Source organism: Calypte anna, chromosome Z (genome assembly GCF_003957555.1).
Source record: "Calypte anna isolate BGI_N300 chromosome Z, bCalAnn1_v1.p, whole genome shotgun sequence".
Lineage (NCBI taxonomy): Eukaryota > Metazoa > Chordata > Aves > Apodiformes > Trochilidae > Calypte > Calypte anna.
The window spans coordinates 29,988,988-30,010,468 of NC_044274.1; the positions used below are offsets into that span (position 1 = coordinate 29,988,988).

The 21,481-nt window shown below is 40.1% G+C and overlaps 1 protein-coding gene across 7 annotated transcripts in view; it reads left to right on the forward strand.

Annotated features, from left to right (window-relative positions):
• The window catches only part of CDC42SE2 (CDC42 small effector 2), a 62,192-nt gene that overhangs the window by 33,290 nt on the left and 7,421 nt on the right, over window positions 1-21,481 (forward strand). For all 7 annotated transcript variants that reach the window (XM_030467834.1, XM_030467836.1, XM_030467835.1 and 4 more), the window contains 2 exons: window positions 1,123-1,430; window positions 20,531-20,632. In XM_030467834.1, the coding sequence (XP_030323694.1) occupies window positions 1,377-1,430; window positions 20,531-20,632 (156 nt within the window). In that variant the 5' untranslated portion in view covers window positions 1,123-1,376. The remainder of the gene's footprint in view (window positions 1-1,122; window positions 1,431-20,530; window positions 20,633-21,481) is intronic.

Sequence of the window (21,481 nt, forward strand, 5' to 3'; positions counted from 1 at the left end):
CTGGCTAGTGGTGGCTGCACAGTACTGCCAGAGACCTGGCATGTATGTACTAAATGAGGGACCTCACTGCTTATGTGCTCGGCCTGTAGAAAACTGTTAAAGGCAGTAGTTAAGTAGAACTACCCTGCCAGGGTGTCTGTATGTTTATATATCTGTATTTTATGAACCCCATGGAGTATCCAAACCAGTTCATACTGTGAGGAATTGTGTGCAAATAATGTTGCGTAGTTATGCAAACATTTATGTAATTTAAAATGCAGCTGTATATAGAATTATTAAGTAGTATGGATAGGAAAGCTCCTGAATACTCATTATTTCACCTTCTCTGCAAGTAAAGTTTGTGATAGGTGGCAAGATAAACAACCAGGTGAAATCTTACAGGAATTTTTATTGCACCCTTACTGAAATAAACCAGGTTGGAGATTAACCAATAAACATTAATTCAGTGAAGGAATGGTCAGAATCTGGAGCCTCAGTTGTTTCACATGAGGAATTTTAGAGATTTAAGGAAACAGTTTAAAACTAAAAGAAATACCCTAATTTGAAACCAAGTGTATGTGAAGCATGAGGGTAGAGAGAGTAGAAGGAAAATACTTTGCATTTATCGATTCTAGTCATTTTGCATATATTCTATATACAGGAGTTCCTTTGTTCGCTTCTTTGATGTTAAAAAAAAAAAAAAAGCATATCTTTGCTTGACAGTTGTGCAACAAGGTTCAGGTTGAATACTCTTTAAACCTCTGCTGCTAATGGGCTGGTTAACTTTTGCATTGGGAAATACAAAATGGCAATAGGCACAGTTCCCTAAGAAGTTTAAAGATATGTCACTTTCTATAATGACATTTGAAAGTTACCAGCAGATCAAACAGATGGCTGCCAAAAGATTGGACACCAGTTCTTGGTGTTATTTTATCTCACCAAAGCTTGAATGTAAGCCTCGTAGATTTCTGGCATGTGCCAGTTTTGGTTGGCATTGTAGAAGTAAGTGTGTGCCTTGCTTACTGGTGTCTCTTCAGTCTGTGGTTCGAGATACTACCAAGAAATCACTGGCGTGGGTGGCTGTCTGGGAACTCAAGGTTCTTTATATTATTTCTTTTTGATGTAATGTACTTCTGTTTTCAGGTTCATATAACACTAGGGACCAGAGGACCATATGTAACATTCTGTGGTGCTGGGACCAACCTTCTGAAAGAAGAATCTAAAATAACTTTTTGCCTTCAAGTTGTTTGTCCTGGGACTGACTTGGTTTTGCAGAAGAGCTCAAGAGAAAAAAAGATTTTCATGGAATTATAAATAAGCTGTCTAAAGAACTTGCTACCTGAAGACAGAGGCTGAGTCCTGCTTTTCGTCTGTATTCCTGCTTCAGATTGTAAACAATGAGTGAGTTTTGGTTGTGTTTCAACTGCTGTATTGCAGAACAGCCTCAACCTGTAAGTATGAATATTGGCAGTGCTTTGTTTTTATATAACTACATTGTCCACGGTTGTTTTAGTTTTTTGTGTTTTTGTTTTTGGTTTGGTTTGGTTTTTTTATTAGTGCTTTTCAGCCAAACTCAGTTAGAATGAAGGAATTAATTATGACATCCTGGCTCAGTGGGAACAAAAATTTTTCTGTTCTAGACTACTGTCAGTATTTTCCTGTACTTAAGATCATTTCTATTCAGGGTCTTTGGAAAGAATTTTTTTTTTTTTTTAAATTGAAGAGGAGGAAAAAGGAATGGGAAGGATGATGAGACCTAAACTGTCATTCCAAAGTCTGTAACTTTTAAGTAGAGATCTATAAATGTCCTGACTTTGTTATCACTTCAGGCTGGCCTTCAGGTGGGCTGGACAATCATGAAGGAGGGAAATTATTCTCTTAAAAAGTCGAGAGTGAAACCCACACCTCCTCCTCCTTCTTGTACTTAACAATTTAAGCCTTAATTGTTTTGTTAATTTTTAGATAAAACCTTAGGAGAATGAAGGGATACATTTTACATAAAATATTTTTTTAATAGAATTTGCTGTGGCTGTTGTATAAACAGTCAGTTAAAAGAAAATTTCAAAGCACATGTAAGTAAGACAGAAAGCATAGATATATTCTTGTAGTTCATATACTCTCAAGTACCTTTAGTTCATGTTCCTAACTCAAGTACTTCTGGGAGAAAGTCTGCCTACATGAAGGTAAGGCTAACCAGGGATATTGACTAGCACTGTGAGAAAAACCATTGTATGGTGTGGCATCCAGATCAAGCCAAATGAATGTATAGGAAGGACAGTCATCTTGCAAATATCTGGAAAAAAGCCCAGTTACTGCTAAAGGTTATGTTGGAATTACAGTGACCAAGAGAATCCCAGAGTGAGTAGAGCTCAGATAATAATATTTGACTTTAGAGAAGTTAAAGGATTAAAAAATATATCTGATGTTAGCTGTTGTCATTGCACACAGCCTGAATGCCAGAGTGATCCTTGGGTGGCGACTCAAGTATTCAAGTGTGGCCATTAACATTTCTATCAAATTAATGTAACTTTATCTAACTCTCAGTCAAGTAGAGTTGTGAGAGATGAATGCCGAGATGGCAACATGGGAAGGTGCAGTTATTCCCTGTTGCTTGAATACCATGAAGTCCTTAGCTGTGTCCATATATAGCTGAAAATATTTGCCTTGGGTTTGGAACATAGATTTCAATTAAAGTAAAGCATGTCTGTTTAAAATGTTCGAGGTAGAAAAGGACATATTGTGGTTGTTTACAAATATTCAGAGGTTCAGTTGTTACAAAATCTTGACTCACACTTTATGATACAGTTAAGCTGTTGCCCAAGAAATGCAAGGTATGTTAATACAGCATGTGGTGATCTCTGGGTCATGATTCATAGAAAAGGTGGAGAATATACTTCACAAGTGGAGAAAACAGAAACAATGCATTTAGTATGTTTCTGTTGATCTTGTGGTGTGCATTTGCGTAGAAAACAAAAACCATCCTTATGCTTAGGATACAATATCAAGCACTGACCTAGTTCCTGAAATCTGCCTTTCAAATGCTGTAGGAGCCTGTCTCGTTATGACATGCCAGAAGCTTTCAGGATGCATCTCGGAGGAGAGTATTGGGCCCTCCTTGGCATGCTTGACAATAGTGCTTAGTTGTCCTTCCCCTGAAGCTACTCAGTTTATTTTGCAATGTTGTATAGCCGTTGTTCTGCCATGTGCTATTGCAGTAAGTGAGGTATTTAATCAGATACATACACATCTCAGTATGAACGGGAATACTTTTCTTCTCTGACATTCAGCAAAGCACACGCTGTTAGTGTAAGCAAACTGATAAGCCAGACAAATGGTAAGGAAGCAGTTTTCTCCTGTCTCTGAAGGTGTTGTGAGATTGCATGTTTGAAAGCCAGGCTGAAAAACCTGCTATTTTTTTGACAAAAAAATACTAGTACTTATTGCCCTAGTGTTGCTTAAAAGCTGCTTGTCTGTCTACTACTGTGGACATTCAATCTGTCAGTTTAGTCCACTGTCCCAGGAGAAATACCTTATCTGCCCAATTTAATCTCCTTCTTTTGTCTTCCTTCTCTTTACTCCCTGCATTTCAACTTCTTCATGTCCTAGTGGTGGTCCGTCACTTTAATGTTCAGCCATTAGATGCTCAGCATCCTCCTTCTGTGGAAGGAGTACTGGGTACTAACTGGAACAACACAAGTAACTATTCTCCTCTCAGAAGTTACTTAGTTAGCTATTTGTTGTGACAAATGCATAAAAAGTTCCTTTTGTTCTTAAACTTGCATTCTCTGAAACATGATTTTTTTCCCTCATCATCTTTGTTAAGTGTTAATGTCTAGGACAACTTCACAGATTTAAAACCTCTTCACTGGAGAGGAAAAAAGCTCTGAAACTTTTAGTAGTTGCATGTTTTCTATGATATTTATAGTTTGAGTTAACAGATTTCTCTCCCCTCTTGAAATCCAAGATGCAGGAACTGTCTCTTTATTCTGGATAAATTCCAGCATATTATATTAGAAACCTTCAGTATGGCATCCTTATTCTTTGAACCTACAGTGTCCTTAAAATGAAAGAAACTTCCATGCACTGAGGCCTTTCAGTCAGTTTTAATGATGACCATCATTCAGACGGTAGACAAAACTATTTTCTAGGTTATTGGCAATACTCCATGTTTTTCAGACTCTCATACTGGTGCTTTCCAGTGCATTTCATGGTTTTGATCCATGTCTTTTTAAGATTTTCAAACGTCATGGCAATAAGAACACATTTGTTACCTAATTTCACTGCCATTGCTTCCCAACAGTAACATGTTGCAGTTATATATTAGTGCATTTTGAGAGGTTCCTTAATTAAAAAACAGTATGGAAGCATTAGCATCATCTTTTATCAATATAACATCTTTTTGCCTTTTTTTTCAGTGCTAGCTGAATTCATTTCATTGTTCTGAAATAAAACATAGGTGTCTTGGAGAGCAGTATTCTACAATCCCCTAATGTTTCTTTTTTTACTAAAATAAAGAGGTACTCAAATACTTTTTTTACTAATATATTACTAAATATTTAAATTGGTGTTTCCAAGACTGCACTACTCATAATAAGGTCAGGTAAGAGTTGTGTTTGAAGGTTGGTAACTGTGCATCTATGAAATAGGATGATAAACTAAGAAATTCAGTATCCCAAGAAACAAAACTAAATAATGCAGTTGGAGGAGGAATGCTTTTGGTGGTGGCTTAGGTTTTGTTTCTTTATAGCCTGATGTTTTTACCACAGTAGAATGCAAGTTAAAAAAGAAAAGATGTTCTTGGATCAACTTGTAGTTTTCTCTTGTCAGATTGGGACTGAAAACATATTTTAGCAAAGTTAAGACTCAGAGAACTAGTTGCTTTTATATCCATTTGTTTGTTTGTTTTTTGGGCTTGGGTTTTTTTGGGTTTTTTGTAGGTTTTTGTGGGGTTTTTTTGCAATATCAAGGAGATTAAGTTCTTAATAATTATGTTTAGGTTTTCTTGATTCTTTAAATAGCCTGAATTCATTTTATCATTTCACCCAAGCCTCTTTTTATTTTGTTACACTTTCTGTGATTGCATCAGGTTTCTTACACCTCCCACTGGGTAACCTTTATGGGTTCTATATGGTGGGTGGTCTTTCACTTCCCAGTCACAAAAGGAGTCCTTCTTCCCATGCTTCCTATTTGCTAATTTTCAATAAACTCTGCCAAATCCCCACTACTACCCAGAATTGCTGTGTAATGGAAGTTTAGAGAGTGTTTTATCTTGCCAGTTTTCAGATATCATTCTGTAGTTTCTAGCTTAGATTGAGCTTGTTGCGTACACCAGGAATCTGTTGTTTTATTCTCCACTTTTTGTATGTATACTGTCAATTTTTAAATAGCAAAGTTAATTTGTGGTCTGAGAAGCTCTTTGGTCATGATCTCTGGTGCACTTCCACCTGGTTTGGGCTACTTCCCAGTAGAGCTGAGCTCTTCCATTTCTTTTGGCTTTGCAGCAGAATTACTATTCTGCTAGAAAAAACCCAACTGCTGCTCCTCCTTGCTCCAAGGTTCCTTCCTTAGTCAGTTAGTTGCTGTTTTATTTGGGATTTTGGCTTTTCTCTTGTTTAGATGATTTCCTTTTTGTATTTTGGCAAAAGTTTCGCTGCATGCAATGCCATAAATTTTTGAACTGGCTTAATAATGAAATTTCCTGCGTGTCTTTTTTGATGTTTGTAGGAGGATTAACAGTTCTGTATTTAGAATAGGGAGGCCCATCTTAAAATATGAGTAGAAAAAAACTTTTCATGTACTGCTTTGCTTATGAACTGGACTGAATGCTACAGAACACTTAGATGGTCTTGACTCTGATTATCTGATGAGATTAACAACTGATGGATATTGCCAGCTGTCCCTTCTTTTCTAGAGAAAGAGTTATAGATAAAGCTAAGGATGCACTTATTAATGCAATTTTTAAAAACTTGAACACAATAAATATCATCTGGTATTCGTTATGTATGACAAGTACGAAATAAATCAACCCCAGTAAACATGCACAGTAAATCAGATGTTAGGAACTGAAGAACTACTGGGCAGACTCAGTTCAGTGTGGCAGTGCTGTGTAAGTACATCTTCTGGCTCAAAATGACTAAATCTCAGGTTCTTGTATTCATTAAATGTGATAAACCCAAGACATTCATTAAACCTATAAATGACTCAAATGTAAAAGGTGACAACTCTAGAGAGCCCTCAGATTTCGGAGTTGTCATTATGAATTATTTACTGAGCTGCCAGTTCAGATGTTTCAGATTCCTTCATTTACCTATTCAGTGCTGCTGTGGCAGGAGCATGAGGGGAGCCCTTATCAAAGGGAGCAGTTAAATAAACAGCAAAATACTTGGCTTTTCTTCCTCAAATGTGATCTGTTTCTGACAGAGCTGCTTTAGATTTTTCTTTTACCTTTGAATTAGCCCACACACATCATAAAATATCTGTTGTGATGTTCAAGTATTAAAATGTTTCCAAAGAAAACAAAAAAGGCAGTTATTTTGTGTTTATGTATAAATATCTCAATGAAAATTAACTGAATATTTTGCCATCCTTTAGATTAGCTGTGATATTTTTAGGACCTCTGACTTAGCCATGTTGATGCTACTTATTTAATATCATACTAGCTGATTGGATGAACAATAGCTCTGAGCGTTTGACAACAGCAATTATGTCAGCTTTTTGCCCATGAGAATGTATTTTGCCATTATCAACATATTTGAAGAAGGACTTAATATGCTTTTAATACCTATAGGCTCTTCAGAGCAGAGATTTTCTCCTGAAACATGGGGAGGAAGTACATTGTGCTCTTTGATCTGGACACCAGTGTTGGTGTGCTTGAATTGCTTGCTTTTAATTCTCCAAAGTTTTCAGTGAGAAGGCATCTTCAGCAGCAAAACCCAATATAAGTCACTGACAAAAGGAGCTGCCACAATAAATAGCTGGTACTGCCTAGAAAAAGTTGATAGTTTTGTAGCCATCCTTGGAAAATGTGCTGCAGCATTTCTGCTGTATCCAATGCAATTCTTAATACAATTTTTTTTTTCTTAGTGGGAGTTGAAGCTGCAAAGCTGTGATGTTGAATTTCAAAGCTTAGCAATTCTGGCATTTTTCCCTTTTTCTGCTTCTCATGTCAGAATGTGAGAGATAGGGAGCTTATAGGTTTATGGGCATTTCTACTTGACAACAGGTAGAGAGAGAGGTAACTTGGACATACTGTAAGAAATGTGCATTTTCACTTACTCCATATGGAAATATTCTTTATATTAGTATATACAAAAAGTCAGTTGTTACCCTGAAGCTAAGTATTCAGCTTTTTACTTTTAACTGGGTTTGATATGAAAGGAAGTTTTGAGAGTAGAAGCTTCCTCTGCTGCTGTCTTACTCTATTGTTAATATAACTTTTCTGTAATGGATCTGAGAAATTGTTATACATGGTTCTTAAGACCAATAGCAACTCACAAAATATGCATTTTTAAATTGATATTTTCAGGATCTCTGCTCACACTTACATTTTTTAGTTCACATTAATTCACATTAATTAATTCTCATTAATTCTCATCATTTTGCAATGATTAAAGTTGTCCTTTGTTAGACTGTTTCTCCGACTTCTGGTTCTACAGTTCCTGTCATGACTCTTACTTAAATTTGAGACCTGCATATCAATGTTGCCACTGAATTGTATTACAGATCTACAGACTCACCCTGAGTTCAGAGAGTCCATCTGAATCTTTTCCCCACATTGGTGCAGTAAGCTTCCTGCAAGTAATCCCTCTGCTTCAGCTCACTGAAATTTAGAAAATAATTTGGTTGTGCCCAAGAGGGGATAGAATTCAATTTATCCTCTTAGCAATGTAGTCTCTGCAGGTATTGTAGGAATGAATATCACTGACAATTTATTTTTTATGACCAAACGTATCAGATGCTTATGTTTGCAATGCATGAGACAAGATGAGACAATGCATTTGACAATGCATTTAGCCAGGAGTTGGCAGGGCTTATCGAGGGGGCTTTAAATTAGATTTGAAGGGAGAATGGGATAAAGTGAGGCTGACTAGAGGTGAGCCTAGGGGTGGTATGGCAATGGTAGGGGTGAAATTGATAGCTGAGCTCACATGCATCTACACCAATTCATGCAGCATGGGCAACAAACGGGAGCTGGAAGCCACTGTGCATCAGGACAGCTGTGATGTAGTTGCCATCTCAAAAACATTGTGGTATGAGTGAGTTGGGGGCCGTCTCGGGCTCAGCGACCAGAAAATTATGAAGTTCTCAATCCCAGGCAAAGCAAAAAATAAAAGAAAGCGTCTTAATTCAGAGCAAGTTAATTTTGATAACACTTCAGTGAGAAGTAGTACAGTACACCACTAGAAATCCAGGTAAATATTTACTTATTTCATTGCATATGTGTAAAACAACCAAGAAGCTGCTCCTTTATGGGCAAACTAGTGTCCAGCTTCAAAGATAAAATTTTCAGATAGATTTAAAAGCTGATGAATTCACTGTGTCTGTGGTTGTTGACTCTTGAGGATATTATTATTATTTAAATATCATGGCTCTGTTTTTGCCCACTGCAGAAGGAAGGATTAGAGCTTCCACCCATGAGTCCTACAGCTAAAAAAATATCAGTGCCATAATTCCTAAAAATCTTATCTTCTCCCAGTACTATGAGTTGAATACAGAGGTTTCCTGAAAATACCTTGTGTGGAATGACTGTGCAGAACTAAACTGCTGCTTGCAAATATGTATGGCAATGCTTTTAGAGCTGGTATATTTATTCAGAGCAGTGATGTTTTATCCAGTGACTGGGGATCCCGTGGCAGTGGCTGTTAACAGTTAGAGGGTATATTTCAGTTTATTTTTTGTTCTTGTACTTTTCTGTAATGGAGTTTGGTATGTGCATATCATTCTGTTTAGAAGGTTTTGCAGAGTGTATGTGAGAGTGCAGAAGCCTCATATGTAATGTACTGTAGGCAACAGGTATGGTTCCATTAGATGTGAGTATGTGCAGGTGCTTGCATATGCAGGCTGTAACAAGCCTGTTTATATCTGCCTGCTAGCACTACAAAGTCTTACTACAGGATGTGTGAGCATGAAATACAATTTAACAGAAGAACTTCAGTATGCATGTACTTAAGGATACCCGAAGCTTTTATCTGTGTTGTAGCTGGCAGGGAGTGACATTCATTTGGCAGATCAGGAAAGGCTACGTTTTGTAATCCTGATATAAATCCTCTAGAGAACTACTGTTCTTGTCATGCTAGGTGACCTTCCAAATATTTCCTCCCTTCTTGTTGGAAAGGGTCAGCCAAAGGAAAGAGCTCAGTATGATGCTCTTGACAGTGTGTTATTATCAGGACCTTGGAATTTGTTTGTTGTTTTTAAGAAGCTATTGGAAACTTCCCGTAAGTTTGTATTGTGGCATATCTTCACATAATTTATTTAACCTGTATATTTTAACATTGTTATATAAATCACTGGGAAGACTATACTGCACCTGTATTCTAGCAAAGTCAATTTGTTCCTGTCTACATTCTTCCTTGTCAGCTGAAGTTAAGACTTGGAAAAATAAATGTGTGTGACAAGAGACCTCTGGATGCTGTTTAGTACAATTCCCCTAATAAAGAACCAACTAGACTGGCTTTTGTAGGGCTGTGTCTGGCTGTGTTCTGGGGATTTCTAAGGATGGAAATTGGGGTTTTGGTGCAGTTTTGGGCCACCTACGTAATAATTATTTTTATATTAATTTTTTCTTTCTTTCTTAATCAGTATTTTCTGTGTTGCACTTCAGATGCAGCTTCTCATACTACCACTGTCTAATCTGCCTGTCTTCTGTACCCTCCTGTTAGACAGTGGAAGATTACTAAAACCACAAGTAGATATCTCTTCTTAAGGCTGAAGGAACTCTCTCTTTTAGTCTCCTCTCCTGTAAATACCATGTGCAGCAGAGTTTTTGTCTCTTGCCAGCTGTATGGGCTTGGTAATAAACACTTGTTCCAAGAAGCAGCTAACATATTGGAAGTCAATGCAGCTTGGTGACTGCTGAATTGAATATATGTTAAGTGCTAAATTCTGATGTTTTATAAGATCCTGCAAGCCAGTATCACAGACTTGTTCCTTTCATCACGCCCTGCTGTCCTTGTCATTGATGAATTACCTGTTACTCTACTTATCAGACTTCTTGGTCTGTATCTTAGATGACTGTTTTCTTTTATATTGATGTTAAGGAGACATTAATCACCAAGAGTAATGAAAATGCAAAGTGAAAAAAGAAGTTAGTTCATGGTATAATGTGACAGCCAAGTTTCAAGTTGTAAATGTTATCTTAAAACTGTGTTATTGTGTATTTGGAAAAGGACAGTACTTATTAGCTATTACCAGGGAACAGATCCAGTTTTATCATGTGACTTCAGGATTGTTTAAGCATCTGGAAGAGAACAATGTGTGAAATAAACAAAAATTTTTAAAAGACATGTTATCTTTCAGAATCACTTTACCTCATCTGGCAAATTTTCCTGTTTATTTAGAAAACGTAGACTAGAGTTACCGGGTTTTTTATGGGATGACTAACAACATCATAATATAATGGAATAGTGTTTAAATAGATCAAAAAGCCCAAACTTCAAAAGATTCAGGAAAGTGCTAAATATGCCAAAAGCAAAGATGCTGTTTGCTTTTGTATACGATCCAGTTTGAGGTATTAATTTACAAAATAGATTTATTCAGTTTAAAGTTGTACTTAAAATCAGGCTGGAAGATTTTATAAAATCAGCTTCTCACCATTTTAGATTCTTTTTTTTTTTCCATAGTCTCTTTAATTTCATTGAGTCCCATATAGTACTTACAGCTTTTATAACTGTTGGAATTTGCAGTGGGTTGCCAGTAGTGGGTTTAAAAAGCTGGGGGAAAAGAAAAAAATGGGAGGGTAGTAAAATACTCAGTGAAATTTTTCGGAGGTTTGCAGCCTTTTCCTCTTCAAAAATACCATACTGGTTATATGATGACGGTACACATCCAGCCATTAGCTTCACAGTACTAGTTTGATACATTAATGATCCAGTTACTAGAGATGGGAGTGTACTAGCATTCCAGCTGTATAAATGTACATAAAATAAATGTACACAAATGTACATTTGTACAAATACAAGAGACAAACAAATACAAGAGACAAACAAATACAAGAGACACCCTTGTCCCTGCAACCCCTTTATGTAAGATTTTATGAAAGATGCTCTTTAAGACCTTTTTAGGTTGTTTTGATTGGTCCATATTGGTAACCCAGACACATCACTCAGACAACAGCTTGAGAGACAGTCATCCTGTGCACATCAGGCTATTTTAAGAGCAGAACATGTACATGGGAGGACAGAAAGACACCTTTGCAAAGATGTCTCCTACTTCCAGCTGTTCCTGTGTGATAGTATGCGAAGGGGCAGCTGGTGGCATAGCATATGGACTTTGCTGCTGGTGCTCTCGTCAGAGCAGATACAAGAAGTAGGAAAGATCAAAGATGGAAAATAAAATGGCACTTAGTATGTTTTCTCTCTCTCATTTTTTCTCTGTAACCATCCAAATCCCCTATCTTGAAATGGCTATCTTGTCTGATTAAATAATTTCCTTAAATTTCTGTCTTAGTTTCATCTTTGGCTTGCACTGCTTTTGAATTTTCAGACGACTTCTTAAAAACAAAGGTAGCAAGCAGCTCTATTTGAGCAGAGAAAAAAAACCAGAAAAGTTTAATAGATCACTTGGTTCTTAGGGAGAAGTCATGAAACACCTACCTTGGTTAGTGGCAAAGAACCAAGACACTAAATGACCAGATTAATGCTTTTTGCATTGGGCTGGCCGGAAGAGAAGAGACTGATAAAATACTGGAAAATTAATCTCAGGAAGTTGATAATTTTAGTCTGCATCAGATAAGGTGCCAAAGTGTGGTGATTTGTTTTGAGTTTCCTTGATTAGGTATCAATGCTGTTTTATGTTAAAATACAAAAGATGTTTCTCAATTTCATTCAGAAAGGGACACTAGAAAGCACTGAGGTTATGCCTCAACAAATGTCACTTCTTCTTAGATAATCTGCATATGAGTCTTTGTGGCAAGCTTACAAATTTTGTATTGAAATAACAGAGAAGCCAAAATAACATGTAATGAAAAATAACTGAGGTAGTCTTGCAGAATAAGGAGAAATTATGACATATTTGAAACAAAGTTCCTCTTCTACAGATAGTTACAAAAAGATTACAGACAAAAAGAACTAGGTCAAAAAAAAAAAAGTTGCCTTACTTGACATTTTGGATCACTTCATATTGATTTAGGTCTGGTTCAAAACATGTTGCACACGATTAGACCAGATAGATCAGATCAGCATGCTCTTTCCTTTCTTATTCAGTTTATGGTGCCGTATATTTTTCGAAACAGAGGTAAATACAGTGTTAGAAAAATGCCTTGAAATGCAATATGTCATATATTAATGTGTATTGTTATTTAGTACATAAATATATTATGTGCAGTATATTTTTATTGCATATAAAATAAGACAAAATTATATATATGCAAGCATAGTAATTAAAAATGCTACTTGTATCTTGGTAAATGTTACGAAGTTAACAATTATCTTTGCCTCGTGGCAGCTTGAGTATATTAATAAATAAAATGTTCTTTTCAATAGAAAAACAACTGTATGGGTGTTAGGTTTAGAGAGTAATGATTAAACAACAATTTAGTACTTGTGACCTAAATACCAAAATCTGTTATTCCTAATGTGAGACGTAAAATTCCAGTCTGGCCCTGACACTAATTTTTTGCTGGTGTGTTCTGTTTGTTCTCTATAGTAGACTTGCATTGAGAGTAGAGGGTATTCTGTTTTCTGGTTTCTTACCCTTTACTTGGAATCTGAAGATATATAAAAGTTGGGACAACATAGAGCTATGTAAAAAGTGGCTATGTAAAAAAGGCTGGGCACAGAGACCAGCCAGGCAGAAAGGGACCTGGGAGTCTGGAGTGACAGGAAGCTGAACATGAGCCAGCAGTGTGCCCAGGTGGCCAAGAAGGCCAATGGCATCCTGGCCTGGATCAGGAACAGCGTGGCCAGCAGGCCCAGGGAAGGGATTCTGTCCCTGTACTCAGCCCTGGTGAGGCCACAGCTTGAGTCCTGTGTCCAGTTCTGGGCCCCTCAGTTCAGGAAGGAGATTGAGGTGCTGGAGCAGGTCCAGAGAAGAGCAAGGAGGCTGTGAAGGGATCCAGCACAAGTCCTGTGAGGAAGGGCTGAGGGAGCTGGGGGTGTTCAGTCTGGAGAAGAGGAGGCTCAGGGGAGACCTCATCACTCTCTACAACTCCCTGAAAGGAGGTGGGAGCCAGGGGGGGCTCGGTCTCTTCTCCCAAGCAGCTCTCAGTAAGACAAGAGGGCATGGACTTAAGCTCTGACAGGGGAGGTTTAGGTTGGATATTAGGAAGAAATTCTTTACAGAGAGGGTGATCAGACATTGGAATGGGCTGCCTAGGGAGGTGGCGGATTCTCTGTCTCTGGAGGTTTTTAAGAAGAGACTGATGTGGCACTCAGTGCCATGGTCTGGTAACCACAGTGGTAGTGGATCAAGGGTTGGACTCTCAGAGGTTCTTTCCAACCCAGATGATTCTGTGATTCTGTGAACTATTGCTGTGAAGCAAAAGGAGTTAGCAATTTTTCCTGTGTGTAGAGATAAATTAAATGGTAGGTGCTAGGAGAAAAGTGCCATATGCAGGAATTTTAATTAAAAAAGCATTGTTTTCCACATATTTGCAATATGGCAATAACTTATCCCCTCTGAATTTTTTCAGTTTTTACCGTTTATTTCTTTATGCTTAGAAGACGCATTTCTCAGCAGAACCCACAGTACTGCTTTCCATTTGAGGGTTGACTGGGGCTGAGATAGAAAGGGAGCCCTGGAAACCTAGTCCATATTCAAGGGTCACCTCCTGCATGTCCAGGAGTAGTATGTCCCAGTGAGGAACTCCTGGACACATTTATGGGTAAAAACAAGCTTTACAGAGGATGGAAGCAAGGACAGAAACCCTGGGAGAATTATAGAGGATTATAGAGAAATAGTCATTGAATCAAGAGATCAGGTTAGGAAAGCAAAAGCACGGAGAGAATTGGATCTGGCAGGGGAGTTTAGGGGCACCAAGAAAAGCTTCTATAGGTACATCAATGGTAAGAGGAAGATGAGAGAAAATATTGTCCCACTCCAGAAGGAAATGGGAGAGCTGGTCATCCAAGACATTGAGAAGGCTGAGGTACTCAGTGACTACTTTGCCCTGTCTTCACCAGCAAAGACTCTGGTCCCTCCATGTTACAGAAGACAAATGCGGGGACTAGGAAAAGGAAGATCCTCATATCATAGATAAAGTCCACCCTAAGAACCTGAAGTTAAGCAAGTCCATGGGACTTGATGGGATTTACCTATGGCTCCTGAAAGAACTGGCAGATGAAGCTGCAAAGCCACTGTCCATCATATTTGAAAAATCATGGCAGTCTGATGAAGTTCCTGTTGACTGGAAAAGGGTAAACAAAACCCACACTTTCAAACATGGAAAAAAAGCAGACCCAGGGAACTATAGGCCAGTCTGTCTCACCTCTGTGCCTGGCAAGTATGGAGCAGATTGGTGACAGGCAACATGGCTTCACTAAGGGCAAGTCCTGCCTAATTTGGTGGCTTTTTATCATGGGGTCACGGTGTTGTTGGACCAAGGCAGAGCAACAGACTTCATCTACCTGGCCCTGTGCAAAGCATTCAACACTGTCCCACATGACATTCTGGTCTCTAAACTGGAATGGTGCAGGTTTAATAGGATGGTGGACCGTTTGTTGGATAAGTAACTGGCTGGATGGTCACACCCAAAGAGTTGTGATAATGGCTCAGTGTCCAAGTGGAGATGTGTGACGAGTGGTGTTCCTCCAGGGTCAGTACTCGGACCCGTGCTGTTTAACATCTTTGTTGGCAACATGGACAGGAATCAAATGCATCCTCAGCAGGTTTTCCAACAACACCAAACTGTGTGGTGAAGTCAACACACTGGACATAAGGGATGCTATCCACAGGGACCCTGACAGACGTGAGAAGGGTGCTCTTGCAAACTGCATGAAGTTCAACAAGGCCAAGTGCAAGGTTCTGCTCCTGTGTTGAGGCAATCCTATGCACAAATATAGGTTAGGGATAGAAAAGATTGAAGGCAGCCCTGAGGAGAGGGACTTGCGTGTGATGGTGGACCAGAAGCTTGACATGAGCATTCAATGTGTGCTTGCAGTCCAGAAAGCCAACCATGTCCTAGGCTGCATCAAAAGAAATACAGGCCACCAGTCGAGGGAGGTGATTCTCTCCCTCTCTACTCTTCTCTTGTCAGACCCCAGCTGGAACACTGTCCAGTTCTGGAGTCCCCAATATAAGAAGGACACTGAGCAACTTAAATATGTCCAGAGGAGAGCCATTAAAATGATCAGAGGGTTGGAGCACCTCCCCAGTGAAGACAGGCTGAGGAAGTTCGGGTGGTTAAGCCTGGAGAAGCAGAGGCTCCAAGGCCACCTTACAGTGGTTTTCCAGTATCTGCAGGAGGCCTAAAAGAAAGCTGGGGTAGAGCTTTTTACACAGATGTGCAGCGAGAGGACAAGAGGAAATAGTTTCAAGCTTGAAGAAGGAATATTTAGGCTAAGCACTGGGGAAAAGTTCTTTCCTCTGCAAATTGTGAGATGATGGAATAGATTGTCCAGGGAAGCTGGGGCTGCCCCTCTCTGTGGAAGTGTTCAAGGCCAGGTTGGATGGGGCCTTGAGCAACCTGGTCTAGTGGAAGTTGTCCCTACCCCTGTCAAGAGGCTTGGAATTAGATATTTAAGGTCTCTTCCAACCCCAGCCATTCTTTAATTCTGTGATCACACCTTGTGGAGATGGTTCTTGTCCTGAGCATTTCAGATGAGCAGTTCTCATCCAGTGGAAATGTATACCTGATGTGGGATCTCTTCTCCCTATTTAGCCACATATGATTTACTAGCTGATATCATGCATGGCTTAAGAAATTTTCTGAATTAGTTAAGTGAGCTTGACTTCCACATTGGGATATTAGTGCATTGGTAGGGCATGGTGATAGAGTCTTTCATGACTTATTATGACTCTAGGAGCTCTACAAATGTTTTCTGTAATCACCAAATCACAGAATGTTAGTTGTTGGAAGGGACCTTGAAAGATCGAGTCCTGCCGCCCTGTCAGAGCAGGATCACCTAATGTAGGTCACACAGGAATGCAGAGAAGCAGATTTTTAATGTCTCCAGAGAGACTTCACAACTTCACTGGGCAGCCTGTTCCTGTGTTCTGTCACCCACACAATGAAAAAGTTTTTCCTTCTGTTTATGTGGAACCTCCTGTGCTCCAACTTGCACCCATTGCCCCTTGTCTCATCACTGGATATCACTGAGAAGAGCCCACCCTCCTGACTCTTGCCCTTTGCATATATATAAACATTAATAAGGCCACCCTCAGCCTTTCCTCATAAGGGAGATGTTCCACTCCCTTTATCACCTATGTGGCTCATGTGTATTGGACTCTTTAATGCATTTCCCTCTCCTTGAACAGAGGGGCCCAGAACTGGACACAATATTACACCAGAGCACCCCTCTTGACCCACTAACCACACCCCTTCTGAAACACCCCGGGATGCCATTGGCCTTCTTGGCCACAAGGGTGCATTGTTGGCTCATGGTCATCCTTCTGTACACCCATGCCCCTTTTCTCCTTGCTGCTCTTGAACAGGTCAGTCACCAACCTCTGAAGTTGTTCTTTCCTTCATACAATATTTTACGCTTGCCCTTGTAATACATTAATTTTCTGCTGCTCAACCCTCTAGCCTATCGAGGTATCACTGAATGGCAGCACAGCCTCCTGGGGTGTCAGCCACTAGTCCCAGTTTTGTGTCATCAGCAAACTTGTTGACAATGCACTCTATTCCCTCATCCAGGTTATTGAGGAATAAATTGAATAGTACTGGTCCCAGCACTGACCCCTGAGGGATCCCACAGATACAGGCCTCCAACTAGACTCTGTCCTATTGACCACAACTCTCCAACTTCTTTCATTTAACCAGTTCACAGTCCACCTCACATCATCCAGACCACTATTTCCTCAGTTTAGTCGCAAGGATGCTGTGGGAGACAGCTTCAAGTCAAACGCTATACTGAAATTAAGGTAAACTACATCCACTGTACTGCCATCATCCATCCACCTGGTTAAGTCCTTATAAAAAGCTATTGGGTTTGTTAAACATGACTTCCCCTGATAAAACCATGTTGACTGCTCCTGAAGGCCCTCTTATCCTTGGTATCCCTAGAGACAGAGCCTAGGATGGTGGTGAAGCTGACCTATAGATATGTGGCTCCTCCTTGTTACTCTTTTTAAAGAATGGAGTGACATTTGCTTTCCTCCAGTACTCAGGCACTTCTGTTCCCCACAGCTTACCAAACATGATGGAGAGTGGCCTAGCAATGACTTCCACCACCTCCTGTGTAATTGAGACATCACAGTTACTTTCCAGAATGATTTTCTCTGTTAAAGCCCTCAAATTACACGTATTTTTTATAGTTATTATTTTAGTTGGCTGATCTTCTCCAATTTGTTGCAAATAGAAAATTCACTAACAGTTTTGGCATAGCGTGGGTAATTTTTTTTTTTTTTTGCTGTTTCTGTGGGAGTGTTTTCTTCTCACCCCAGATAGAGTAAGGTACTGAAACCTACTGAAATCTCCTTTTAGTAATTGAGAAAAGGTACACAAAAAGGATTAAATGTTTTTTTTATTTGGTGGCTAAACCCCATGGGGTATTCTCATAGTTGTGGGCTGTGATTCATAACAATTTAATCTGTAGCTGTGTTTTAATAGCTAGCCCACTCATGAGGGATGTACCTTAGTGTCTTAATCCTGGGTGGTTGTTAATTTCAGCAAGTGCAGCTACTTACAAGAGACTTGGCTGAAAGCAAAAGTACTAAACAGAAAATTACCTTTATCCTGGCCCAAATCAGGACAGTAGTCTCCTGATCTCATCACAGATTAAAAAATTTAAAATGAGACTGAGTGGATTTTAAAATTATGGGAAGCTTTTAATTGAACTCAAGTAGTTTATTAGCTATTATACTCTATTTTATGAGACACACATTAAATGAAAATGGCTTTCCTCAGGGGTCAGTATTGAAACTGAGGCTGCTTAAAGTATGTATTGATGACACAAAGAGTGGAATTGAGTGGACTCTCAGCACCCAAGCTGTGTGGTGTATTAAGCATGCTGGAGAGAAGAGAAGCCACCCAGAGGGATCTTGACAGGTTTGAAAGGTGGGCCTGTGCAAGCTGCATGAAGCTCAACAAGGCCAAGTGCAAGGTTCTGCACCTGGACCAGGGCAATCCCAAGCTGAAATACAGGTTGGTTGGAGAATAAATTGAGAACAGCCCTGAGGAGAAGGACTTGATCATGAAAGAAGCTCAACATGAGCCAGCAATGTGCACCTGCAGCCCAGAAAGCCGTAGCCTGGGCTGCATCACAAGAAATGGGACTAGCAGGTTCAAGGGAGGATTCTCCCCTTTTACTGTGCTCTTGTGAGACCCCACCTGGAGAACTGTGTCCAGTTCTGGAGATGAATCAAGAGGGTGTCTCATGTTATCACCACCTTGGCAGAAAAGGCTGGAAGTCTATATAGATAAGTGTACCTAAAGAATGCAGGAGGTGATAAAAAAGAACTAAAAGATTGGCTGCTGAAACAGTCTTGGGCGGCTGGAGCTATAGAACTTGAGATACCATGTCCTTTATGTGAACTTACATTATTATAATAATACCAACAAACACATTCCCAGGCCACAAAGACCCCTACCTGTAGCTGGGAGGAGCCTTTCTTGCTCCTGAGGCTCGACAAGCTGCTGCTGGCTTCTCCATTGCCTCGCACAAGAGTGAGGTTCACTCTCTGTGGGTGTGTGTCCCACCTTTATTGGCCCCCTGGTAATAGGGGGCCTGTCCTAACCAGGCACAGGTGGACTCACACCCACTCTTTGGCAACTCGAGGCACCTGGTTTATCTTGTTTCTCTACATTTCCCCCCCCCCCTTTTTTTTTAATAGCTTACAACACTGATTACAGGATTTTTACAAACATTTTCGACTGACACAAACATACACTTATAGCTTACGGGATTTAACCCTAGCTTACAAACATACACTGCTGCAGCCTAGGCAAACCGTTCAATGTCAGCCCAAGTACTTTTCACAAAGTCTCTGCCTTTCCGACTTGAGTTGTTCTTCTCCCTCCTGTATCTGCTCTTCTCTTGGCTTCCCTCTGCTCAGGGGTTTCCAAAGAGCTTGCTGGTTCCTCATGGGTTTCTGGTTCCTCATGGGATTACAGGATTTAACCCTTCCTCATGGGATTCCATACACAGGTTTTAACCCTTCCTCATGGGATTCCATCCTCCTGGCTTCCCTCTGCTCAGGGGTTTCCAAAGAGAGAATCCTTATCTTGGCTTCCCTCTGCTCAGGGGTTTCCAATCCAAAGAGCTTGCTGGTCATACCTTTCAGGGAGAGTGTTAGCCCAGGCACTTTTTCAAATCAAGGAGAATGTTCCTGTTGCCAGCTCCTCACACTGCTGCTTCTTTAGACGTCTGTATGTTGCCCACATTCTCCACCAAGTGTAGCTGGGAGGAGCCTTTCTTGCTCCTGAGGCTTGACAAGCTGCTGCTGGCTTCTCCATTGCCTCACACAAGAGTGAGGTTCACTCTCTGTGGGGGTGTGTCCCACCTTTATTGGCCCCCTGGTAATAGGGGGCCTGTCCTAACCAGGCACAGGTGGACTCACACCCACTCTTTGGCAACTCGAGGCACCCGGTTTATCTTGTTTCTCTACACCTACCCGGTTGAAGACCCTTTCCCTGAGTGTGCATGATGGTAGAAATAGTGAGGCAACCATATTGCAACTAGGTAAATTGCTAACCAGTCAATGTGAGCAGGATGGATTTGAAAGCTTACTAACTTCACAGTTTTGTCTATAAGTGTGTCATGGAAAATCTCATTCAAGGTGCTTGATTTGTGGGAAGGCACCAAGTACTCATCTTCGTACAAATCTGAAATAAATAACAGTATTTCTTTCCTAAATGTGGTCTTTTTGTCTGCATTTCAGGAGCTAACTTAAAATTGATTTAAATCCAAGAGTTGATGGAAATTACTGTATGAAATGTTGCAAATATGGCTTATTAAACCATGAAATGTAGTGAAGTTTTTTACAAATATTTTCTTGGCCTACATGTTAGTCATGGTATCAGTTCTGGTCTAATCATCTGCTAAAGATCAAGTTAAAAAGGAGTATTACCAATGTTATAGTTAACCTGGGAATTTAGACTTTGCTTTTTGACTCCATGAATGTCTTACCACATACGAAATACCCCATGAACAATTAACTTTTACATTTATGATAGACATTGGTTTTGCCTTTGCAGCAAGTCTCAGTGAGGGTTTCTTTACTTTCCTTTCAGAAAAGACGACGGAGAATTGACCGAAGCATGATTGGGGAGCCAACAAACTTTGTTCACACAGCTCATGTAGGATCAGGAGACCTATTCAGTGGAATGAATTCGGTAAGCATGAGTGGTTGAAGAGTATTTAATCTTTGAATAAAGGAACATTTTATATGTATTTTGTAGCTGAAGAAATGTGTCTTTTAACTATGTGAAAATCTGGAAAATTCAAGTACAACCTGGTAGCACCTTAAACTCTTGCATTTAAGAATATTATTTTTTTTTATTCCTATATTTATTAAGAGTATATAATAAATGCTGAATTAATTGCACAGGCTAGGTTGCAGACTTGTTGCCATGGAAGCCCAGCTGGTAACAACCAGCTGTCTACTCACACCTCCCCACTGTGGGATGGGGAGTATAAAATCCAGCTGAAACCTCTCATGGGTGGGGAGAAGGACTCACCAATAATGGTCATGGGCAAAACAGACTCAGCCTGGGGAAAAAGATCAGTTTAGTTTGTCACCAATCAAATCAGACAAAGAGAAAAGAAAACCAGGTCTTAAATGCCTTCCCCCACCCCTCTTTTCCTCCCGGTCCAAATTACTTCACTCTGAATTTGTCTACCTCCTCCAACATGGTGGGGAAGAGAGATGAGAAATGGGGTTTACAGTCAGTTCATCATTTGTTGTTTTCTGTTGCTCCTTCCTCCTCCATGGGGAGGACTCCTCACATTCTTCCCCTGCTCCAGGGTGGGTCTCTCCCAAAGGAGAACCCCTCCAACGTGAGTCCCTCCCTCCAGGTGCAATCCCTGAGGCACAGACTGCTCCATCAGGAGCTGCCCTCCGAGTCACAGGGAGCAGTCACCTGCCCTGGCATGGGTGTTCCGTGGCTGCAGGTTCAGGTCTGCTCCACCGTGACCCCCATGGGCTGCATCAGGGGCAGCTTGCTGTCTCACCGCTGTTCCTG